Source organism: Mizuhopecten yessoensis, unplaced genomic scaffold, assembly GCF_002113885.1.
Source record: "Mizuhopecten yessoensis strain PY_sf001 unplaced genomic scaffold, ASM211388v2 scaffold5229, whole genome shotgun sequence".
NCBI classification, from domain to species: Eukaryota; Metazoa; Mollusca; class Bivalvia; order Pectinida; family Pectinidae; genus Mizuhopecten; species Mizuhopecten yessoensis.
Window position 1 is genome coordinate 1,933,987 of NW_018405944.1, and position 19,217 is coordinate 1,953,203.

General features: G+C 33.3%; 1 protein-coding gene across 1 annotated transcript; it reads left to right on the forward strand.

Annotated features, from left to right (window-relative positions):
* The first annotated feature begins 74 nt into the window (after positions 1–74).
* Positions 75–19,052, forward strand: LOC110450457 (probable 4-coumarate--CoA ligase 1). Its single transcript, XM_021497998.1, has 12 exons — positions 75–258; positions 7,161–7,450; positions 8,356–8,563; positions 10,308–10,426; positions 10,934–11,136; positions 12,237–12,405; positions 13,456–13,624; positions 14,501–14,601; positions 15,572–15,713; positions 16,583–16,665; positions 16,958–17,123; positions 17,325–19,052. The coding sequence occupies exons 2-12, from the start codon at positions 7,166–7,168 to the stop codon at positions 17,444–17,446; spliced, it is 1,767 nt and encodes a 588-aa protein (XP_021353673.1). The 5' UTR covers positions 75–258; positions 7,161–7,165; the 3' UTR covers positions 17,447–19,052.
* The last annotated feature ends 165 nt before the right edge of the window (positions 19,053–19,217 follow it).

Consider the following 19,217-nt stretch of genomic DNA (forward strand, 5'->3'; position numbering starts at 1 on the left):
TGTGACGTATAATGTTAACAAAGAAGGCTGAATGAAGTCTGTTAGTTTTATTCAAAGCAGTTCCTTGCATAGTTAAATAGCGTATCAAGATCACAACTACCGGTTTACGTACGTAGTGCAGGCTGAAATTGTATAGCGAGATATTTATAGAATTTAAAAAAATATCTAGACAATGCGTTTACCTTTGTATTACGTTTTAGTAACTTGGTTATACACGTCTTCTCAGCTTAATCTAGCGTCCACAGGAATATCCAACAGGTAAGAGAGCTTACCTTTATTACTTATTTTAACTTATTAATCGTAGCTATTTGACTCAGAACAAACCATGGTTAAGACAGATTTGTGGTTACTGCCTTGATGCATTGATTAACATTACGACTTCCTTGTACCTATTCGTTATTTACAGTTTTATTTACGCATTGAGATCCAAATTTGTCCAGTTCGCAGACAGATTGATGTTTTCCATATTTTACCGATACTATAATTAATATAAATGGGATGTTTTTTCAATGTTGTCTGTATGTAAGTTCATATATACCATAACAAACAGTTAAATTTATATATTGATGAGCTGGTTTCAACAATATTATGTAGCATATAAATACAACCAACTGATCCAAAATCACGGGTTGTGTCACCTGTAAAGTGGTTGACACACATAATATCTGAGAAAACAAGATTGAGTCTGATATGTCAGATTTCGGTGAACTACATAGAAGGTGTTACCGTGATACGTCACTCTGTACTTTGCAGTTGTTTACACGGAAGTAAATTAAAAGCCTGTTTGTTTCGTCAGGTTTCGGTAATGGTTTTGTTGTAAGCTAATTGTATCCCAGTTAAGACTTATTTATAAAAAGAAATGTACTGTCTAGTGAAGGACTTAACTGAACGATAATACTACACACATGATCTATATCTCCATTTGACACATAGTGTTGGTGGTTTATGAAGACACCGACACTACATCAGGCGTTCATTATTTACATACAAATTAGTGTTTACAGATGCAAATTTTAAAATTGTTATCTTTCTATGTTGCAAATGATTTATTGCATCTGCCACTTCACATAAAAGTTTTGTAACAACCTGTGTATGTGTTCATGCAACAACAAACATCTATGACGCAAAAAGTGTGACACAATAAACATCACTTATTTTCTTTAAGGTCTCATGTAATACCCTGCCCCGTCAAAGGCAAATAGCAGCACCTTATGTGTAAGAAAGACTGCAATTTACATCCGTTGAGTATTACTATTCACCGAAGATAGGACTTGATAAACACTTCCTACAATACATATATCTCACAGTTCGCGTCCTGTTCGGTGCTATTTTCCCACCGTATGTTATCAATAGGTAAGGTAACTTCAGGTCGGAACCGTACAGGTATAACGTCATATAGCCTATTCTGCTCACAGCTCGTCAGTAAGTGCACATGCAAATAAGGCTAATTTTAATTTAGATGAATTAAATGGGAGAAAAATTATTTGGAGAAGATAGGAAAACATAAGATTAAAGGCAGTATTATAAGATCACGGGCGAAATGGACAGAAGAAGGGGAGAAACCTACTAGTTGTTTATTTAAATTAGAAAATAGAAATTATATCTCAGAAATAATACCAAAATAACAACATAATAACAAAACAGGAAGTCATATTAGAGGAAGTTTGCTCATTTTATAAAAATCTTTATGGTGTCTCTAACAATAAAGTAAGTAAACTTGACATGTTATCTTAAAAATAATGAAATGCCTAAACTATCTGGAGAGGAGTCTGATAGTCTAGAAGGGGAAAATACATATAAAGAGGCAGGACAAACTTTAAAATTAATGAAAAATAATAAAAGCCCAGGGTCGGATGGATTTTCAACACAATTTTTTAAATGCTTTTAGGGAAAATTGGGGGAGTTTATAGTCAGATCAATCAATTATGATTATTGTACAGGACAACTTTCTGTAACGCAGAGACAGGGAATAATAACTTGTATACCAAAAGCAGACACAACAAGGCATTTCTTTAAAAATTGGAGACCCATATCACTATTAAACATTGTGTACAAAATTGCATCAGGAACTATAGCTAATAGGATAAAAACTGTTCTCAATAAATAAATAAATGATGATCAAACTGGTTTTCTTTCGGGTCGTTATATAGGGGTAAATACAAGATTCATATATAATATTATGCTTTATACTGAGGAGATTGACATACCTGGCATGATACTGATGATTGGTTTTGAGAAGGCATTTGATTCAGTGTCTTGGTTATTTATTGAAAAAGTTCTACTTCTCTTTGGTTTTGGTAATAGCATTGTAAACTGGTTTAAAACTTTACATAATAATGTTCATTCAGCTATAAATCAGGGGGGACACATATCTTCATTCTTTGATATCAGGAGGGTCTGTCGACAGGGGGATCCTATCGCACCGTATCTGTTTATTCTGTGCAGCGGTTTTGGCTACAAAATTGAGAAATAATAGAAATGTAAAAGGTTTCGAGATTGAAAGTTGCCCTATTTTATTACCACAATATGCCGATGACATTTCTATTATACTTGATGGCTCTGAGAAATCACTAAAGGAAGCAGTAAAAGAACTAAATGAATTTGCAAAAAAATCTGATTTAAAAATGAACATTGATAAAACTCAGGTGATATGGATTGGTAGTAAAAAAGTATAGTGAAGATTATTTTTTACCTTAACTTAATTTGCAGTGCGGAAAAGAAAAAATGTATTGCTAGGAATTGAATTTAGTGTGAACCTTCATGAAATACCAAAACTTAACTTTGACAAAAAACTTATCAAATTAAAAAATTAAAAATTTGGAACACCTATTGGAAAAAATAACATTATCAAATCATTGCTCATCTCTCAATTCAATCACCTGTTTATATCATTACCTAATCCAGATGATAGATTTATTAACAAACTCAACTCAATATCATTTGATTATTTATGGAGTGGGAAACCAGACAAAATTAAAAGAGAGATAATTATTCAAAATTTTGCTGATGGTGGTTTGAAGATGATCAATCTTGTTGCATTTATAAACTCTCTTAAACTTACTTGGATCAGAAGACTCTATCAGAGTTCTGAGAAATGGCAGGCCATACTTAAAACTTATATTGACATAGAATCTTACAAATTGTGGTTCCTAATATATTCAGATATGTGTAAATAAATGTAAAAATAAATTCTGGAGTGATGTGCTCAGATCATGGTACACACTAAATACAAAATATTATGATAAAATTCTTCAGGAAAGCATATTGAAAGTTCCCATTTGGTATGATAGTAAAATCAAGATAGGAGGAAGAGCTGTTTTTTTTATAAAAAACATTATCAGAAAAAACATTTTTATTATAAATGATATGATAAAGGAGGTTAGCACAGGTTTGTTTTACACATTTGTAGAATTTATTCAAAAACACCTAGTAAACACAATTTTTGACAGTATCAGGGTCTTGTCTCTGCAGTTAAAGACTTTATTTCATCAAAAAATACATACAGATATGAGATAATGTATCCCTACATACCTATCAATTCAGAATATTTTCTTAGAGATAAAAAAGGGTCAAAAATGTTTTACAACATCATAATTAAATCGGACAAGATACCATCCGGCATCAGAAACTGGAATACTATATTCGACAACATGGATAAACTAACCTGGTGTAAAATCTACAAAATGCCATTCTGTGTAACAACAAATACAAAACTTCAGTGGTTCCAGTATAGAGTGATTCATCATGTACTTACAACTAACTCATTTCTTACTAAAATTGGAGTAGTTGTCTCCCCTCTTTGTGTACTATGCAACTCTGAACCGGAAACAATTACTCATATATTATGGGAATGTGAAGAAGTACAAAGATTACTAGAAAGTTTTGACACATTAATGGAAGCTCTTTTAATCTCATTTTCAGTAAACCAAAAATCTTTTCTTTTTTGCCTTCTTCATCAGAATTTTCTTCCCAGTAATCGAGTAGATAATGAAATCATCATCATTATAAAGCAGTATATTTACAGAATGAGATGTTTACCTAACTCATTAAATATAAACGCTCTTGTAAACATAATAAAAGTCAACTATCAGATTCAAAAATACATTGTTAATGGTAAGGATGAAAAAGCTAAACATAAATTTGAAAATGACTTGAAAAAATGGGACAAACTAATTAAGTTGTAATACATTTTTATTATCATATTATCATTATCATTATTATTTTTACGACATACTCCATCATACATATGTTTAATTTCTAACCTTCACAAAGCCGATATATTACCTATATATAATATAATATACATGAGTGAATATCCACCTCTTTTTCCACCATCTCGCCCCAACTTTTCCTACATTTCTTCTCTCTTATCTTTATGTTCTCTGTTCTCCCTTTCTTTTTATTTTCTCAATCTCTATCTCAATTTCTCTTTCTTATAAAGACAATGCAATGTACTCAGTAGACAGTCTGTGCAATTTTTTCTCTTTGCATTTATATATCAATAATCAGTAGATACAGGAATGTTTGAAAATGTCTAATATGATGTATATGGGTTTGTGTGAGTACAACGCATGTGAGTATGGTGAAATCATATTAATTATGTTTATACATGAACATGGGTGTTTTTGACATGGACATGAGTTATACAGTATGCGCGGTTATATATAATTTAGTGCAGATATTGTTTCCAGCATAAAGATATATACCATATGTGATGAAGGTTGATATGTGTTCTATTTTTACACGATACATAGCAATGAATGATTGAAACATATATATGTCAGACACATGGATGGATGCATATATATGGGTAATAAAATGTTAAAATGTAAAAATAGACGGAAATGAGTATGTAAGTTTGTGCTAGTGTGGTTAAATATCATCCTGAGAATGTATGTACTCCATTACAAATGTTGACATAACAGATATAGATTTATGTATGTATGTGCGAGTATACAAATAAGTAAATGTTTTGCTATTCATTGTACATGAACATTGCATTGATGAAAAATCTGAATAATAAGATAATTATATAAAAAAAAAAGGCTAATTTCAATTTCGGTGCAATATACATTACGATCGGTAGAGTGTGCACATCGGGAACATATACATATGTGTGTATGACTTGTCAGCTTCCGAAGATTGTTAGTACATATTATACTCAGTATATCACTGCTATGTTATTGGGGTCATGCTTTTCCAACAATTTGTGCCTTGAATGAAAACATGATAACAAATTTAAAGTTAACATGAGCATAAACTTAATGATAAATATTTATCTTCATCTGTTAATTCGCAATAGGTAAAATAATTCTCACTACATTGTTTATTTATATCTTTTCACTACTATATATCATCTACCGGTAGCAAGATAAAGTCATTTGCATTGGTTGTCAATATGAAAATACTCAAGAAGAAGTTGAGAGCAACTTGATAATAGTTTTTCTCATTTGGAAACTATTTTCTCATAAAAGGACGTCTGCTCGCGTCAGGTGACGTCCTGAATCGGAAACAGCATCCACACAAAGGTAATCCGGGTACGAAAATAGTCCGTTATAAACAAATTATTATCAAGTTATGGAAAAATGCTGTTAGGATATAAAATCACCAGTCAAAGCATACTTGTTCATATGGAGAAGTCAATGACCGTAATATTGTTTTAATTGTATCTTTCTATATAGTATGAAGGTTATGGTATTCGTGCGCACAAATCTTTTTATTGTTTACGTTTGTCACAGACCGAGGATCTCGCGATTGATGATATTTGATCTTAAAGTCATTTTAAAGAAATGGTATTTAGGTGTTTTTGTGTGAATGCAGAAATATGTAAGGTAGATGATGAACAATTAATCACACCGGGTTTGTCGTACGAACAATTTTCTCATCACTCGCGCGTGGAAACAAATCACGAGTCAACCTGCGGTAGCCTCTTCACTTTATTCACGTGCTCGCAAAGAGAAAATAGGTCAAAACATTCCTCAATGCATCAAAAGAGACCAGGAGTCGAATCCTGAAAATCACATGACAACAATCAAACACGAAATGAACTACTGCACCAACTCAGTTAATTACATTGTATTGACTTAGGTATGCGGTTAAGTACATTGTATTGACTTGGGTATGCGGTTAAGTACATTGTATTGACTTGGTTATGCGGTTAAGTACATTTATTGACTTGTGTTCGCAGTTAAGCACTTTGTTGTCAATAGGATAAAAAGGATAACGGTTCTCTGTGTAATATATAACAGACATACTTTTTCAATATATCTAACAACATGTATTACTTTGATATGATTAATATATGGTATTTCACCTGGTTAACTGCTAACACACATACTGTCACCTTACATTTGAGACAAGAAATATATCACAGCGTCTTCACATAAGAACATATTACGTATTGTCAATAACAAAAATAGACCACTAGAATACACAGATTATATCTATAATCATATAGATTACAAATTAGCACGAGGAAAAAATAATCTCAGAAACTTTCTTCGTTTATATTTCACGTAACGACTTCCGTGATACAATTGTGGTTGGCAAATGCTGACGGACAAACTAACAGCACAAGACTTACCTAGAATAACGCTGCTTAAGCAAAAACGGATTAACCTTCTGAAACCGCTCTCGTGCTCAAGCATTGAATCTGTGCTCAAGCCTTATTTTTCTTGTTATAAATGAATCAAAAATTCTTATTTTGTCGAGGATTTGGAAAAATGTTTGAAGAGACTTAAAGCAAATACTGCTTTCAATGTTTACATTTGACTTCAGTGAGGTAAAAAAAATCTGGTTTGAGTACAGAATCCATGCTTGAGCATGAGAACGATTTCATCGATACAGGACCAGGTCTTAAATTCCTGTTTCTGTTTTCAAGGGTCACTGAATAAATATTTTCTTTTTTTGAATGTTCAACTTACTTTTATCGATATTGAGTTCAAACGACAGGTTTGTTTACTGCTGTTTTTTTTATTGTGTTCGTCTTTGACTTATTTTGATCAGTTAAATATATCATGTTAAACAAAATTGGCTTTAAGAAGACTATCTTAATTTCAAATATCAGGCAAAAATTACTGATTGAGTTCATCATTACTTTTTAACATTCGAATTAGTTTAGGCATCTTATCATCTATCATATTAAATATGTTTTCATTTAGCCACCATGTCAGGTCCAACCAGAAGACTGGGCAAGACAGTGCTAGCTTCTAAAGGTGTTTTTACAACAATCTCCGGGAACATCAGCAAACATTATGGACAGAAAAATTATCGGACATGGTCAACAACAGAGAATCCCGATTACAGAAGGTCAAATGGGAGGCAGTTTTCTACGTCACTAAATTTACGGGTTATATACACCAGCCCTATTCCCGACATAGAAATCAAGACACAAACACTGCCCGAATACCTCCTTCCAAAGTTCGAGGCCTTTGGGAACAGACGGGCAATCGTAAGTCATAACGTCAGAAAAACGTCGAAACGTCGAAAAACTCGATTGCAATTCGAATAACAAGAATTTCATGATAATTTGCTGTAAAACTCTTTATTTTTTGCGAACTTTGCAGATTTTATTCGCGAACTTGGGGATTCTATATTAATATTATCCATGCTAACAACATTTGTAAATTTCGAGATATTTTGTTTATTTCATTTTTGTTTTAATTATCTCATTGTTAAATTACAAGGTTTGAACAAGCCTTCTCTAGAGTATATTCTTTTGGCATGGAAATTGAGACAGTGCTGAAATATTATCGAACTATCATTCAGTCTGAAATATCAAGCGTAAATTTTACCTTTGTAAATATTGAAAAATGATATTTGTATATCAACAAAAATGTATATGTAAAAGAAAGACAATATTTTAATATAGTTTAAATGACCATGTATAGAATAAATATATCGATTATATTTCTTTAAGTAGAGGAATAGTCAGCGAAAGTGACTAAATACTGACAACTAATTAACAACTGTTTGTGTGCTCATGTTTTCTCTCATTTTCCTTACAACGTATCTTTGCATTTTGATTTGTAGAATTGCATGTATATCTGCAATTAACAGGAAATGTTTACATATCTTCGACAACATTCGTCTTGCACTGGTAGTGAAAAGTACTGTATATAACATATTTTCACTAACTAGGTAAACTAAATGATATTTGTGTAGATAATTATACAGTGTCTCATAAGCCGTCTATGGCTGGGTGTTACATCACTTTTAATCTTGAAAACGTTTTCATAATTAAATGATTCCTTTTATCAGCAAAGTATATTTTTGATATGTATTCGTAACATGTGATGTAATGCGTGACACTTAAATCATATATTAATCGATAAATCAATTGATTCAATTCCACAGGTCGATAACGAGACAGGTAAAACGTACACTTACCTGGAGATGAGGGACGCGGTTATAAAGTTAGGCAGTGCCCTACACAGATTGGGGTACAGAAAGGGGGATGTACTCTGTATGTGTTCCACCAACAATACCGAGTATGCCCTTCTCATACTGGCTTGTGTGACGTCAGGAATTATACTTACCACCACGAATCCGTCCTACACTTCCGGTATGTAAACTATTTGACCTTACTTAACTGAATGCAAGCGTTTATTCCATCTTTGCATATTGCAGAGTTATCTTCTCTTGGGAGCAGGTATTGATTGTTACGTCACTTGTTTGTGAGAGTAACGTCATCAATTTTTGAGAAAACGACGTAATTTTCTCACACAAACCAATGACGTACCATTCAATACCTGCTCCCAAGAGAAGATAATTCTGCAATACGCAAAGACGGAATAGCGATGAAGTGTGAAGTGCTGCATTTCTCATAGTGAAATATTGCATTGTCTTTGATAATAACAACAATAATATTCATGAACACATCCTCAAAATTCCAGGGCTTACACTTCACGCAATTTACGCAAATTTAAATAAGCTCTTTTTACCACTTGAGTATATCACGGCAATTATCTCAGTCAACTGATCCTTGGCTTCAACATAATTACTTATAATAAGATAATACAAACAATACCAAAAATTCAGAATTAGTCCAAACTTAACACAGTATTGAATATCGCATTCAGTTTGAAACTTGGGCTTTATACGCTTTTGACTTATCATCAACACAATATTTATGAATTCAAATTTTACAAAATTCATACTATTTAAACCACTCATTTAAGCGATAATCATATTTCAGTGTCTTTGCACTATTTCAATAGTGCTTAAATATGCTAATCAATGAAAATACAATCATTGACTTCATGCATGTTAAAGATTTCTAAAGCGCTCAGGCATGATGCTCATGAATCAAGAACTGTTGTCAATAGATGGAAATATAAGTGCGAACTATAACTACGGTTATATTTCTTAAGTTTCTTTCTTTCCTTTTGTTTTACTTAGCAGTTGGTTAGGCATTAATAAATATTACTAAACAAACCATTTTCATATCATGATAAAATAACCCTGTTTTCTATGAGCTTCACAAAAAGGATATTGATTTAAAAAAATATGTTGTCTACATACGAAAAGAACTTAAACTGGCCTTTGCATGAAGTCAACATCATTCCGAGCGCTAACATATGTTAACGTTTAGATATTTAATGTTTGCTGATGTTTTATGAATTAATTTTGTAATTGACATTTGTAATTGAAATGGTTTAAATAAGTGTAACACAAAGATTCACATAAATGGTCTGGAAATATGGAAGAATTTTAACGTTTTTGGAATTCATGAGATGATGGACGGACAATATAAGATATATTCTTATGCCAAAATAGAACACAGCTGAATGTTATGAACCGAGGGTAAAAAAGGTAACAAGATATGTGAACATCCTATTAAAAACAATATTAATTTATTCTTTCGAGGGTTCATGGGATCTTTCTTTTGTCGCAACATTCCCTTGTATGAATTTATGATATACATTTTTTATACCGTTTAAGTGTCTTAAGCTACAACACATTTTAAGGAGTTTAAAAACAAAATACTGTAATTAGAACTCAGTAGCAGCAAATGAATCATGTTCAAAGACGGCAATTTTGCGAAATTAGATATTTTCGTGGAGCCCAAATTTCATGGTTTCCCGACAAAACACTACTTCGTTAGTACAGTCAATGCACTCTTAAAGTACACACGTAAACGGAGAATTGCTTTATACCAGATTTTAATAACTTCGTGGACCTTTGAATTGAAGATTTCCAGAAATGAAAAACCCCTTTAAAAATTAGTGATTTAACAGATCATTATCATACTACTGCGGTAAGGCTTATACTTTATTTGCATTTTGTCATGCTGTTTTCAACTTCAGCTGAACTTTCCCGACATTTACATCATTCCGGGACTGTTGGTGTGGTTGTAATCGAGACACTACTTCCATTAGTCAAAGAAACTATAGCAGGGGATAGGGACCTGCAAAACGAAATTAAGGTAATGAGAAACGAAGCATTATATTTGTCGGAATATGAACCAAGCAAGACTTGTATGTCTGAAGCAACACAAATTATTATCTGACGGTTATTTTAATTATCGTCTCAAATAGAAAAAAAAAATGTCTGAAAGAAGATTGTTCTGTCATTGAAAAATACTTTCCTTATCATCAAAATAGAATTTAATTTAAATAAAAGGTATCAATCATATATCTTTTATTCTCTTTATTTTGTCTCAGATGAATTGGAATACAACAACACGAATAGAAAGCACAGACAACACACAAATTAGGGCACACATTGATCTCAATAAACCCACGTTTCATCATAGTCTACCAAGTAATACATATCATAGTCTTAGCACAAACTAAATTTTATCATTACAAAAAAGCCCCAAAACAGATGATAGTCTACATACGAACATCATAAATCTAATATAATGAAGACGATTGCGATCATTCGCAATACAGTTGCCTTTACGAACAATATAACTTTTATTTCTTGTTAGAATGTAATCGTAGTCGGACAGGCTTATGGATATCGGTCATTTTCGTCCCTCCTGGATGATGATGGGAGTCTCTACAATGAGAACCTGGACATTGACCCACACAACGACGTGGCTCTATTGCCTTACTCGAGCGGCACTTCAGGTTTACCAAAGGGCGTCATGCTTACACACATGAATGTCGTTTCAAATCTACAACAGTTCAGGTTAGTTTAACTTTATAATGATTTAGACTCTTACAAGATTTGTGTAATTTCACTTCAAATAACATATCTGCAATAATTTCAATACGCGATCACATAAACAGCATCATCATATAATTAAACGTCTCCTCGAAAATGAAATAACCGTATTTCATTGCATGTTTTTAAAATAAAACACAACTTTGCTTACTGACATGATGTTATTTCATCCATAACGAGATTGCTTTGTTATTTACAAAACAGAAATGTAAATAAAATTGTACAAGTTACTACATTCAAGTAATAATAAGTGAGATTGACAATTACTAAAATAAGTTTTAGGAAACAAACTTGTTTTAATTTAATTTATTTTTTATTTTTTATGAACACAACAATTCTATTATCTATAAAAGTTATGTGTAATTTAGGTGTCACATCTTTATGTAGGGAACTATTGAAATCGGACTCCGAGGACACTAATTCTTGCATAATATCTTTTATAATAGAAATGTGATAAATGGTTATATTCTATACAAGCACTATCAAAACTCCCCATGCATAATTTCCATTTTATATGCAATGCATCCGGGGTCATCATTTGCGATATTTCATTATTTAAACATATAAAATATCTTTGTATTACAGTAGTTTCACAAAGGTTCTGAACTGTCCATAAAAAAACTCAAGTGGATTGAAATTCTTAAAAAATTAAACCAAATGTGATTCAATTTTAAAGTCGTTAAAACTACGCAAAATATGAACAAAAGAAAGATGAAGAAATAAAATGAGAATACGACCAGGCGTTCTGGAAGGGTAAGCGTAATATGCTTCATCAGCGAAACGGACATCAGTAATAGGTGGCCACATTGGAGACGCACGTGTTTTTCATGCGAATAATGCACGTGGCGGTTAGGTACAACCTGTGAACCCTTTCATTTAAAAGTAGAACCGTCATGTACCAAACCGCACAAACACATACCACGAAGCCTGTCAAAAGCCAATAAGTTTCTTCTTACTATCATAGCATTATTCATTTGTGTTTAAGCGATCTGACAAAAAATGCATGCAGGTAATGCTGAAAATATACCTTGATTCTAAGAGAAACCTTTGATATATTTATGCAGACTTTTATCGAAATCCGTTGCTGACGACACAAGTTTATGCATACTTCCTTTGTTCCACTGTTACGGTATGATTCCCATTCTGATGGGTGTTGTCCAGGAGGGAGGCGTCCTTGTAACCATGCCCCGATTCGAGCCTGAACCCTTCCTTGCTGCTATTGAACAGCACAGGGTAAGAACTTATTTCATAATCAAGCTTGAATTAACTGTAACATTGTAATTGCAAGTGATTCCGTTTTTTGTCAGTTCGTGCCGACTTTAACTTTGAATTTGCGTTTCTTGCTTTTTTATAATACTCATTCTTGTATCTTTGTCATATAACATTTGCAGTCATAATGTCGAAGTACTTGTTTATATGACAATGTTTAACATGAATTCGTCTAGCTTATCTTCTTCACCAGATGTATGATGACTAGGTAGCTCAGTCTGCTAGAGCAGTAGTATACTAGTCTGAAGTCCTGGGTTCGAATCCCAGTCTAGCCCCGCTATGTTTTGAAGAACACTATATTGATGATAATATTTTGAATTCATCTTCATTATATTTTATAAAGTCTCGCAAGGTATGGTTTTCTTTTCAGAAATGATTTATCACTGCAATGCCGTTTTTCTGATACACAGTAACCTCCCCTTAATTTCCGTTTGGATATAATTGTTGCACATTTGGGTTTGTACACTTCTGTTGCCTAGGTTAATTGCTCTATCGGTTTCAGCGATGGTATAATAATCTGATATCCAGGGTTCGACATCCCAGTCTAGCCCCGCAGAATATTTTACTCTCAGAACACTTTTGTTGATCAATTTTGTTCAATTCATCTTACATTATCCCTTCATAAAAGTCCAGCAATGTATACTTTTCTATTCAAAAATGATTTATCAAAGATATAGCCATACCTTAAAAAGCAGTTTCCATTGCTTTGTCTTTGGCAGTGGTACGAGTATCCCGAAAAGAAATATTGTTAAAATAGTATCGTACTATATGAATGATCGTTGCTAACCTATCATTCATGTACCGACGGGGTTGCATTGCGAAATTTTCGCCAGTCGACAACAGCAGTATACGTCGAAAAGGATGCGCTTATTTGCAAATAAAGCGAAAATAATTCCTAAATGATAACAATTACTTTTCACTGATGTAAATAATAAATCAGAATTAGGGAATAAACCTAGACGATTCCCTTTACCATTAAAGTAATTAACGTCTAAATAAACATGTTTGGATCAGGTGACAATTCTACAGATGGTTCCACCTATTGCCTTGTTCCTAGCCAAACATCCTATGGTAGAAAAGTACGACCTGACCAGTATCCGTACTCCCTTCTGTTCTGCTGCACCACTGGCCTCCTCCTTGTATAACGAGTACTTAAACAGGTTTAAGTCAACACTTGTTCAAGGTATGTTGTCTACGTTTCTACTGGGTTTTTATTTTGTGTACAAATGTGACATGAAACTACTTCCAAAAGACTTATGCATAGAAATATTTATTTTAAGAATGATAATTTGGATCTGTTATTGATTAATAATACGCATGAGAGTTGCATGTGCTGAGGTATTAAGTCATTTTTTAAAGAACTATTATCAATTGAATCAGCGGGAGAATACATGTATTAAAATGACAGATAGGGTGTTTTAGGAAATAGTTATCATTAAAATTTGGGCAAAAGTGGCTGTCACCCTTGCAGGTCGGGGTTTGATAAAATAATGCTCCTGCTATTACCCACTGCATGATCATAAAGGCGACTAACATTGGAAACCCCATGCAGAATTGGGATTTGTTTTTCCCCTCTCCTTAGGGACACAAAAGCAACCAAAATAAATCTGCTGCTGACATTGCAATATTTGGGCTTTTGATATTTCTCTTTTCTTCAACCTACCTTTTGTTTTTGTTTTTGTTGGCAATGCCTGACTTTTGGCTTTGATGTTGTTGAGCGTTTGCCCAGGTGAGAAAGGCAATGGGTTCTTTCCCTATGCCGGGACATACCAAATCCCTTTAAGAAAGTAGTTGTTATTCACCGCTTCACGTTCAGCATTCAGGGGAACGGCTGCAACTGGTAACATCTGGTTCACTCGTTATCGGTATAATGTGACCGAGCGGAATGCTGTTCTAGGTGACCTTTATACCAGTAATTCTATGGAGTTAATTTGAAGTTTAATAATTTTATAAACTAGTTGTACATTAAAATATGTTTAAACACTGGGAAGTTGTGACTTGTATACACAGTATATATGTTCCGTACATTTTATCCATACTCTGCCTTTCTGGGTTTCAGGGTATGGCATGACTGAGCTGAGTCCTGTTGCTACTTTAGATACGATGGAATCAAGTCACGAGGGGACGGTCGGTTTTCTGGTGCCGAATACTAATGCAAAGGTAAAACGTACAAATACAATTTACAGTTTTTATAAATTGTTTTTCTTTTCATTTAAAACGTTTGCACAATTATTTAACCATTAAGTTTTTTTTTTTAAATCGGGTTTCAAACACTTTTTTTGACGTAGCGGATTCATCCAACGTTTGCAAAAAACAATTCTTTTCTTAACCCGATGAAAATAATAATAAAAAAAAACTCATTGCTTATGATAAATTTCAATTAATTGGCGTGAAAACGAACTTCCAAAGCCGCTACCCAAAACAAGTAAAATCGATAACTTTAATTTGATATTGGCACTTTATTATAGCGCAATAACACATAGCGCAAATAGTTCCGGGCGCGGTTTATTTTAATTTCCTTTCATAGAAATATGAAAAGAATTTTTCGGCCAATCAGATTGGAGTATTTGGTATGAAAACAAAGAAAAGTCAATTATAAGGAGTTCATGACAAAGGGAACAAATGCATCAGTTACAATCGCAAAGAAAGTTCCACTCAGAGTTTTGTTTACTTGGCGTATTCTCCCTCCTATGAAGAAAGTTTAACAGACAAAATGGTTTTTTTCTTGCTAATAGTAACTCCCCCTATCATGTTTTTCTTGAGGTTTAAGGCCAATAATTCATACTGTGCTTATATAATTCCTGCTGGATAACCGAACTTCTCGGTAGTGAAGCGGACGTAAAACCTATCAATCAATCAATCAATCAATCAATCAATCACTGAGGTTTCGTTTTATATTTTAACACTCAAATTTCGAATAACTACAATTCTGTAAAATGCACAGCAATATTTGATTTTTATGGAATACTTCCTTTGAAATGGACTTAAACATATATTTAACAGTAGTGTTAATGGTTTTGGTGTAAAGTTGAACTTGTCGATGCTTTTAACCTTCAACTGTACATGTATATAGAAAATGCAAGTTAACGCGATACTGACGGCAAATTAAACCAGAATTTGTTTGAAACAGATCGTCTGTGAAGAGACGGGAGCTGAACTTGGACCCGGTAAGATAGGCGAGGTCTGTATTCGGGGACCCCAGGTCATGAAAGGATATCACAAAAATGCAGAGGCTACCAACGAAACGATCAGAGATGGCTGGCTTCACACAGGTACGTTAAGCTGAAGATAGTCATGACATGTATAATCTGTTTTATTATCATACGATGTAGTTTCATTCTTTCCGATACGACATTTATCGCTTATTTCATTATTTGATGTATATATATTATACCATGTTTAACTATTAAACTTAACGTTCGTATCATTTATGCCTCTTACTCAGCGGACTATTTTGATATATTAATAACGTTTCTCCGTAAGTTGTTCAAGAATTCAGAAAAAAAACGATATACAATTTTTGAGGAGATTTCCTCTATCAGCATTTATGAAAAGGGACTCTTTAAAGTTGAAGTAGTAAAGTATACTATTGCGTCTACACCAACTATGAAAAGGACAATATCTAAAGCTACGGACATTAAACTGACATTGCTGAGAATTTTTTTTCAGTTTTTTATAATCAAACATTGCATACATCAATATCAAACAGCTGCTTTGCGTGAAGAATTTTTCTTTGGTTGTTAATTTGTTTCTCCATTTTACTTGAAAAAAAACCAATTTACTTATCTTCTAGTTTGGAACTCTTTCGGAAAATCTCTGCGGTCTAAGTTTTATCTCCAGCGAAGGATGGTCTTAGTTTCTCACGTTCAGTTATTTGGTCATTTATCATATTTATCCAAAATGAGATTACATGTACGTGGAGGTTAATGTATGAACGCCAAACCTCAGTGCAGACGGACAGGAATCTTTTTAACAGTAAGAGGCGGTAAGTTTAAAAAAGGATAAAAACCTTTTCTAGGTCCATGCACATTGCAAAAGTAATGATGCTGTCTACTTTATGAAACAGATATATATCACCGCTGGGTAGATTTTTTTTATTATTAAAATGTAAATGCAGTTAACAGTATATTTCTCTTTTAAGGTGATATCGGTTATGTAAACGATGACGGATGTTTTGTGATCACAGATAGATTGAAGGAACTTATTAAGTACAAGGGATTTCAGGTACAGTGTGATAATAGGAAATAATGTGCAACAATTGGGAAGAAAATCTAAGGAAGTCATGATCGAATTATGGAAAATATAATGTTTCTGACCACACTTCTGATGGTCCTTGTTTGTTTTAATATGATAAAGTAACAAACATATTGCTTGGTCCATATGATCCATACTTTAGGACTTTAGTATGCAATACAATGTATCGTAGGAATCGATTAGTTAAATATCCATGAAACACACATGTATTACACTATTATTACCTTGTTCTCGAGGAAGTTTTGTATTTATACTAAACCAGGTAGCCCCGGCTGAATTAGAGGATCTCCTACTAACACATCCGGGCATCATGGACGCGGGCGTGATTGGTGTCCCGGATGAGGATTCAGGTGAAGTTCCCCGAGCGTATGTGGTGCCAAAACCGAATCAACCGCTAACACAGGAGGATGTGGTCACGTTTGTCGAAGGTAACAGCTACCTCATTTTATATCAGGTGTCAATGGACTGAAAAGAGATGTAACCGAAGACAACTCAAGTTGAATTATAGCTAGAGCAATAAGAGAAAGAAAACAAAAGGAATTGTAAAATTCGTCACTTCATCCTGGTTTTCTTAATGAATATCAAATAACTTAATATTTTTTTTAGAAATGTTTATCTTGTCGTTGTAGACAATGTATCTGGGTACAAGAGACTCCGAGGAGGCGTGGAAATAATAGATGAGATTCCAAAGTCACCTTCGGGGAAAATTCTCAGACGCATTCTTCGGGAAAGTTATGCCAAAAAAGACTAATGCAATTGACTGATTCCCAATGGAAATGGATGACAAAATGTTGATACACAACATAAATGGGATTGATGTTAAACAACATGGATACTCACAAGCAAACAAATGGATGCCTCTTATCAAATAAAAGAAATACATACCATACATTATCAAAGTCACAAAGAACATTTTACATAATCAATTATAAAAGAACCTTTTACTGAACATCAAGTCCGGTTGGGGAGCATGCTAACTGAAGCAACCTAGTCGATTATATAGTCTAGTGAATAATGGGACCGAAACTCCAGACACTTAGAACACACTCTGGTGTAGCGGATAAAGTGTGACATTTTAGCTGATGGATTACTGTCCAATTCACTGATCTGTGTTTTTTGTTATATACAGTAACCTCCACTTAATTTCGTTTTGGATATAACTGTAGCACAGAAAGGTCTGAACGCTTCCGTTGAACGCGTAGCTCAGTTGTTTAGATCAATAGTATAGCAACATAAAGTACTCCCGGTCTAGCTCCACTCAACCTTTAACACTCTTTACCCCTGCGTTTATTTTTCCTTTCATTATATTTACAGGTAACTGTAGTACTATATCCTACCCTCATATATATATTCTAGTTGCATTGCCGCAAGGTCAATTTCTTGATGCTATTTTGTTTATTTCATCTTTACTATATTTCATAAAAGTCCCTCAATGAATGGTTTAAATGCGTAGTTACAGTTTTTTGGCAGTGGCACGGGGATCCTTAGGGAAATGAGATGAATGAAATTACTTCTCAGCAAAATGGAAGATGACGATCCTGAAATTAAAGTGTCAATAGCTAACGACAGTTAGTTATAGAAACTTTAAAGAATTGGCATTAACTGATATTAAATGTAGTACTGTTCGTTACCAAATCAACATATACATATATATTTTCGGGCTCATTAATTTTCGCAAACCAGCCTTCTTATCTCCATACCTTCTTAATACCTTAAAAGACGTTTCACTCAATATGCAAATCTTGTGATACATGTTGTAAATATGAATTATATAAAGACAAGAACGCCAGTTTATCTGCATTAAATACAATTACTGACAGTGTATTTTTCATGGGCTAAACTGAGCTAATGTTTTCTATTTCATGCATTAGATATTGGTTTTTAAATTCTATTTAATGATATATTATACTCATATTTTTGCACATATATTGTAAGTTTACACGTGTATTGTCTGATATGTGGGTGTGTTTATACATCATAACATATGTTAATTCATGGTAATTATATTGTAAATTGTAACGTTTGTTATATATATTATTTTTGTTATCGTTGCATCAACGTACTCTTGTGCACTTGATATTTTTTGTTTAATAATTGGAACAGTAACAAAGCAAGGTATATGTTGGAAGTAGTATTGGGCTGTTGACCACTGCGATATTTTACCTTCGAAAAGGGCTCTATAGTGGAAAAAGCTGTGAATATATTTTGTCATTGGTCGAAAGCAGGACAGGGCATGGGTAATACAAATGATCTCATCTATATGTACTTCATTATGGAAGTGTGTGTGAGTGTGCGTGTTGGTTGATAGGTGTAAATATTACGACGACGATGGTTGTCAATAAAATTGTGGCATTAAATAATACTGTATGTGTTGTGGTGAATTTAGAAGACAGATAAACTATGCAATAGCTCAATAATATATAATATATTAACAAATATAAATATAATAAACAAAAATGCTCGCAACGTTTAAAAGGCCATTGCTACATCGTTTAGAAAACATTCCTTTAAATTCTTTTCTA

Coding starts and splice junctions, on each gene's coding strand:
- LOC110450457 (XM_021497998.1), top strand. CDS start 7,166: ATGTCAGGTCCAACCAGAAGACTGGGCAAGACAGTGCTAGCTTCTAAA. Junction 8,564..10,307: donor GAATCCGTCCTACACTTCCG/GTATGTAAACTA, acceptor TTTCAACTTCAG/CTGAACTTTCCCGACATTTA. Junction 14,602..15,571: donor TGCCGAATACTAATGCAAAG/GTAAAACGTACA, acceptor TGTTTGAAACAG/ATCGTCTGTGAAGAGACGGG.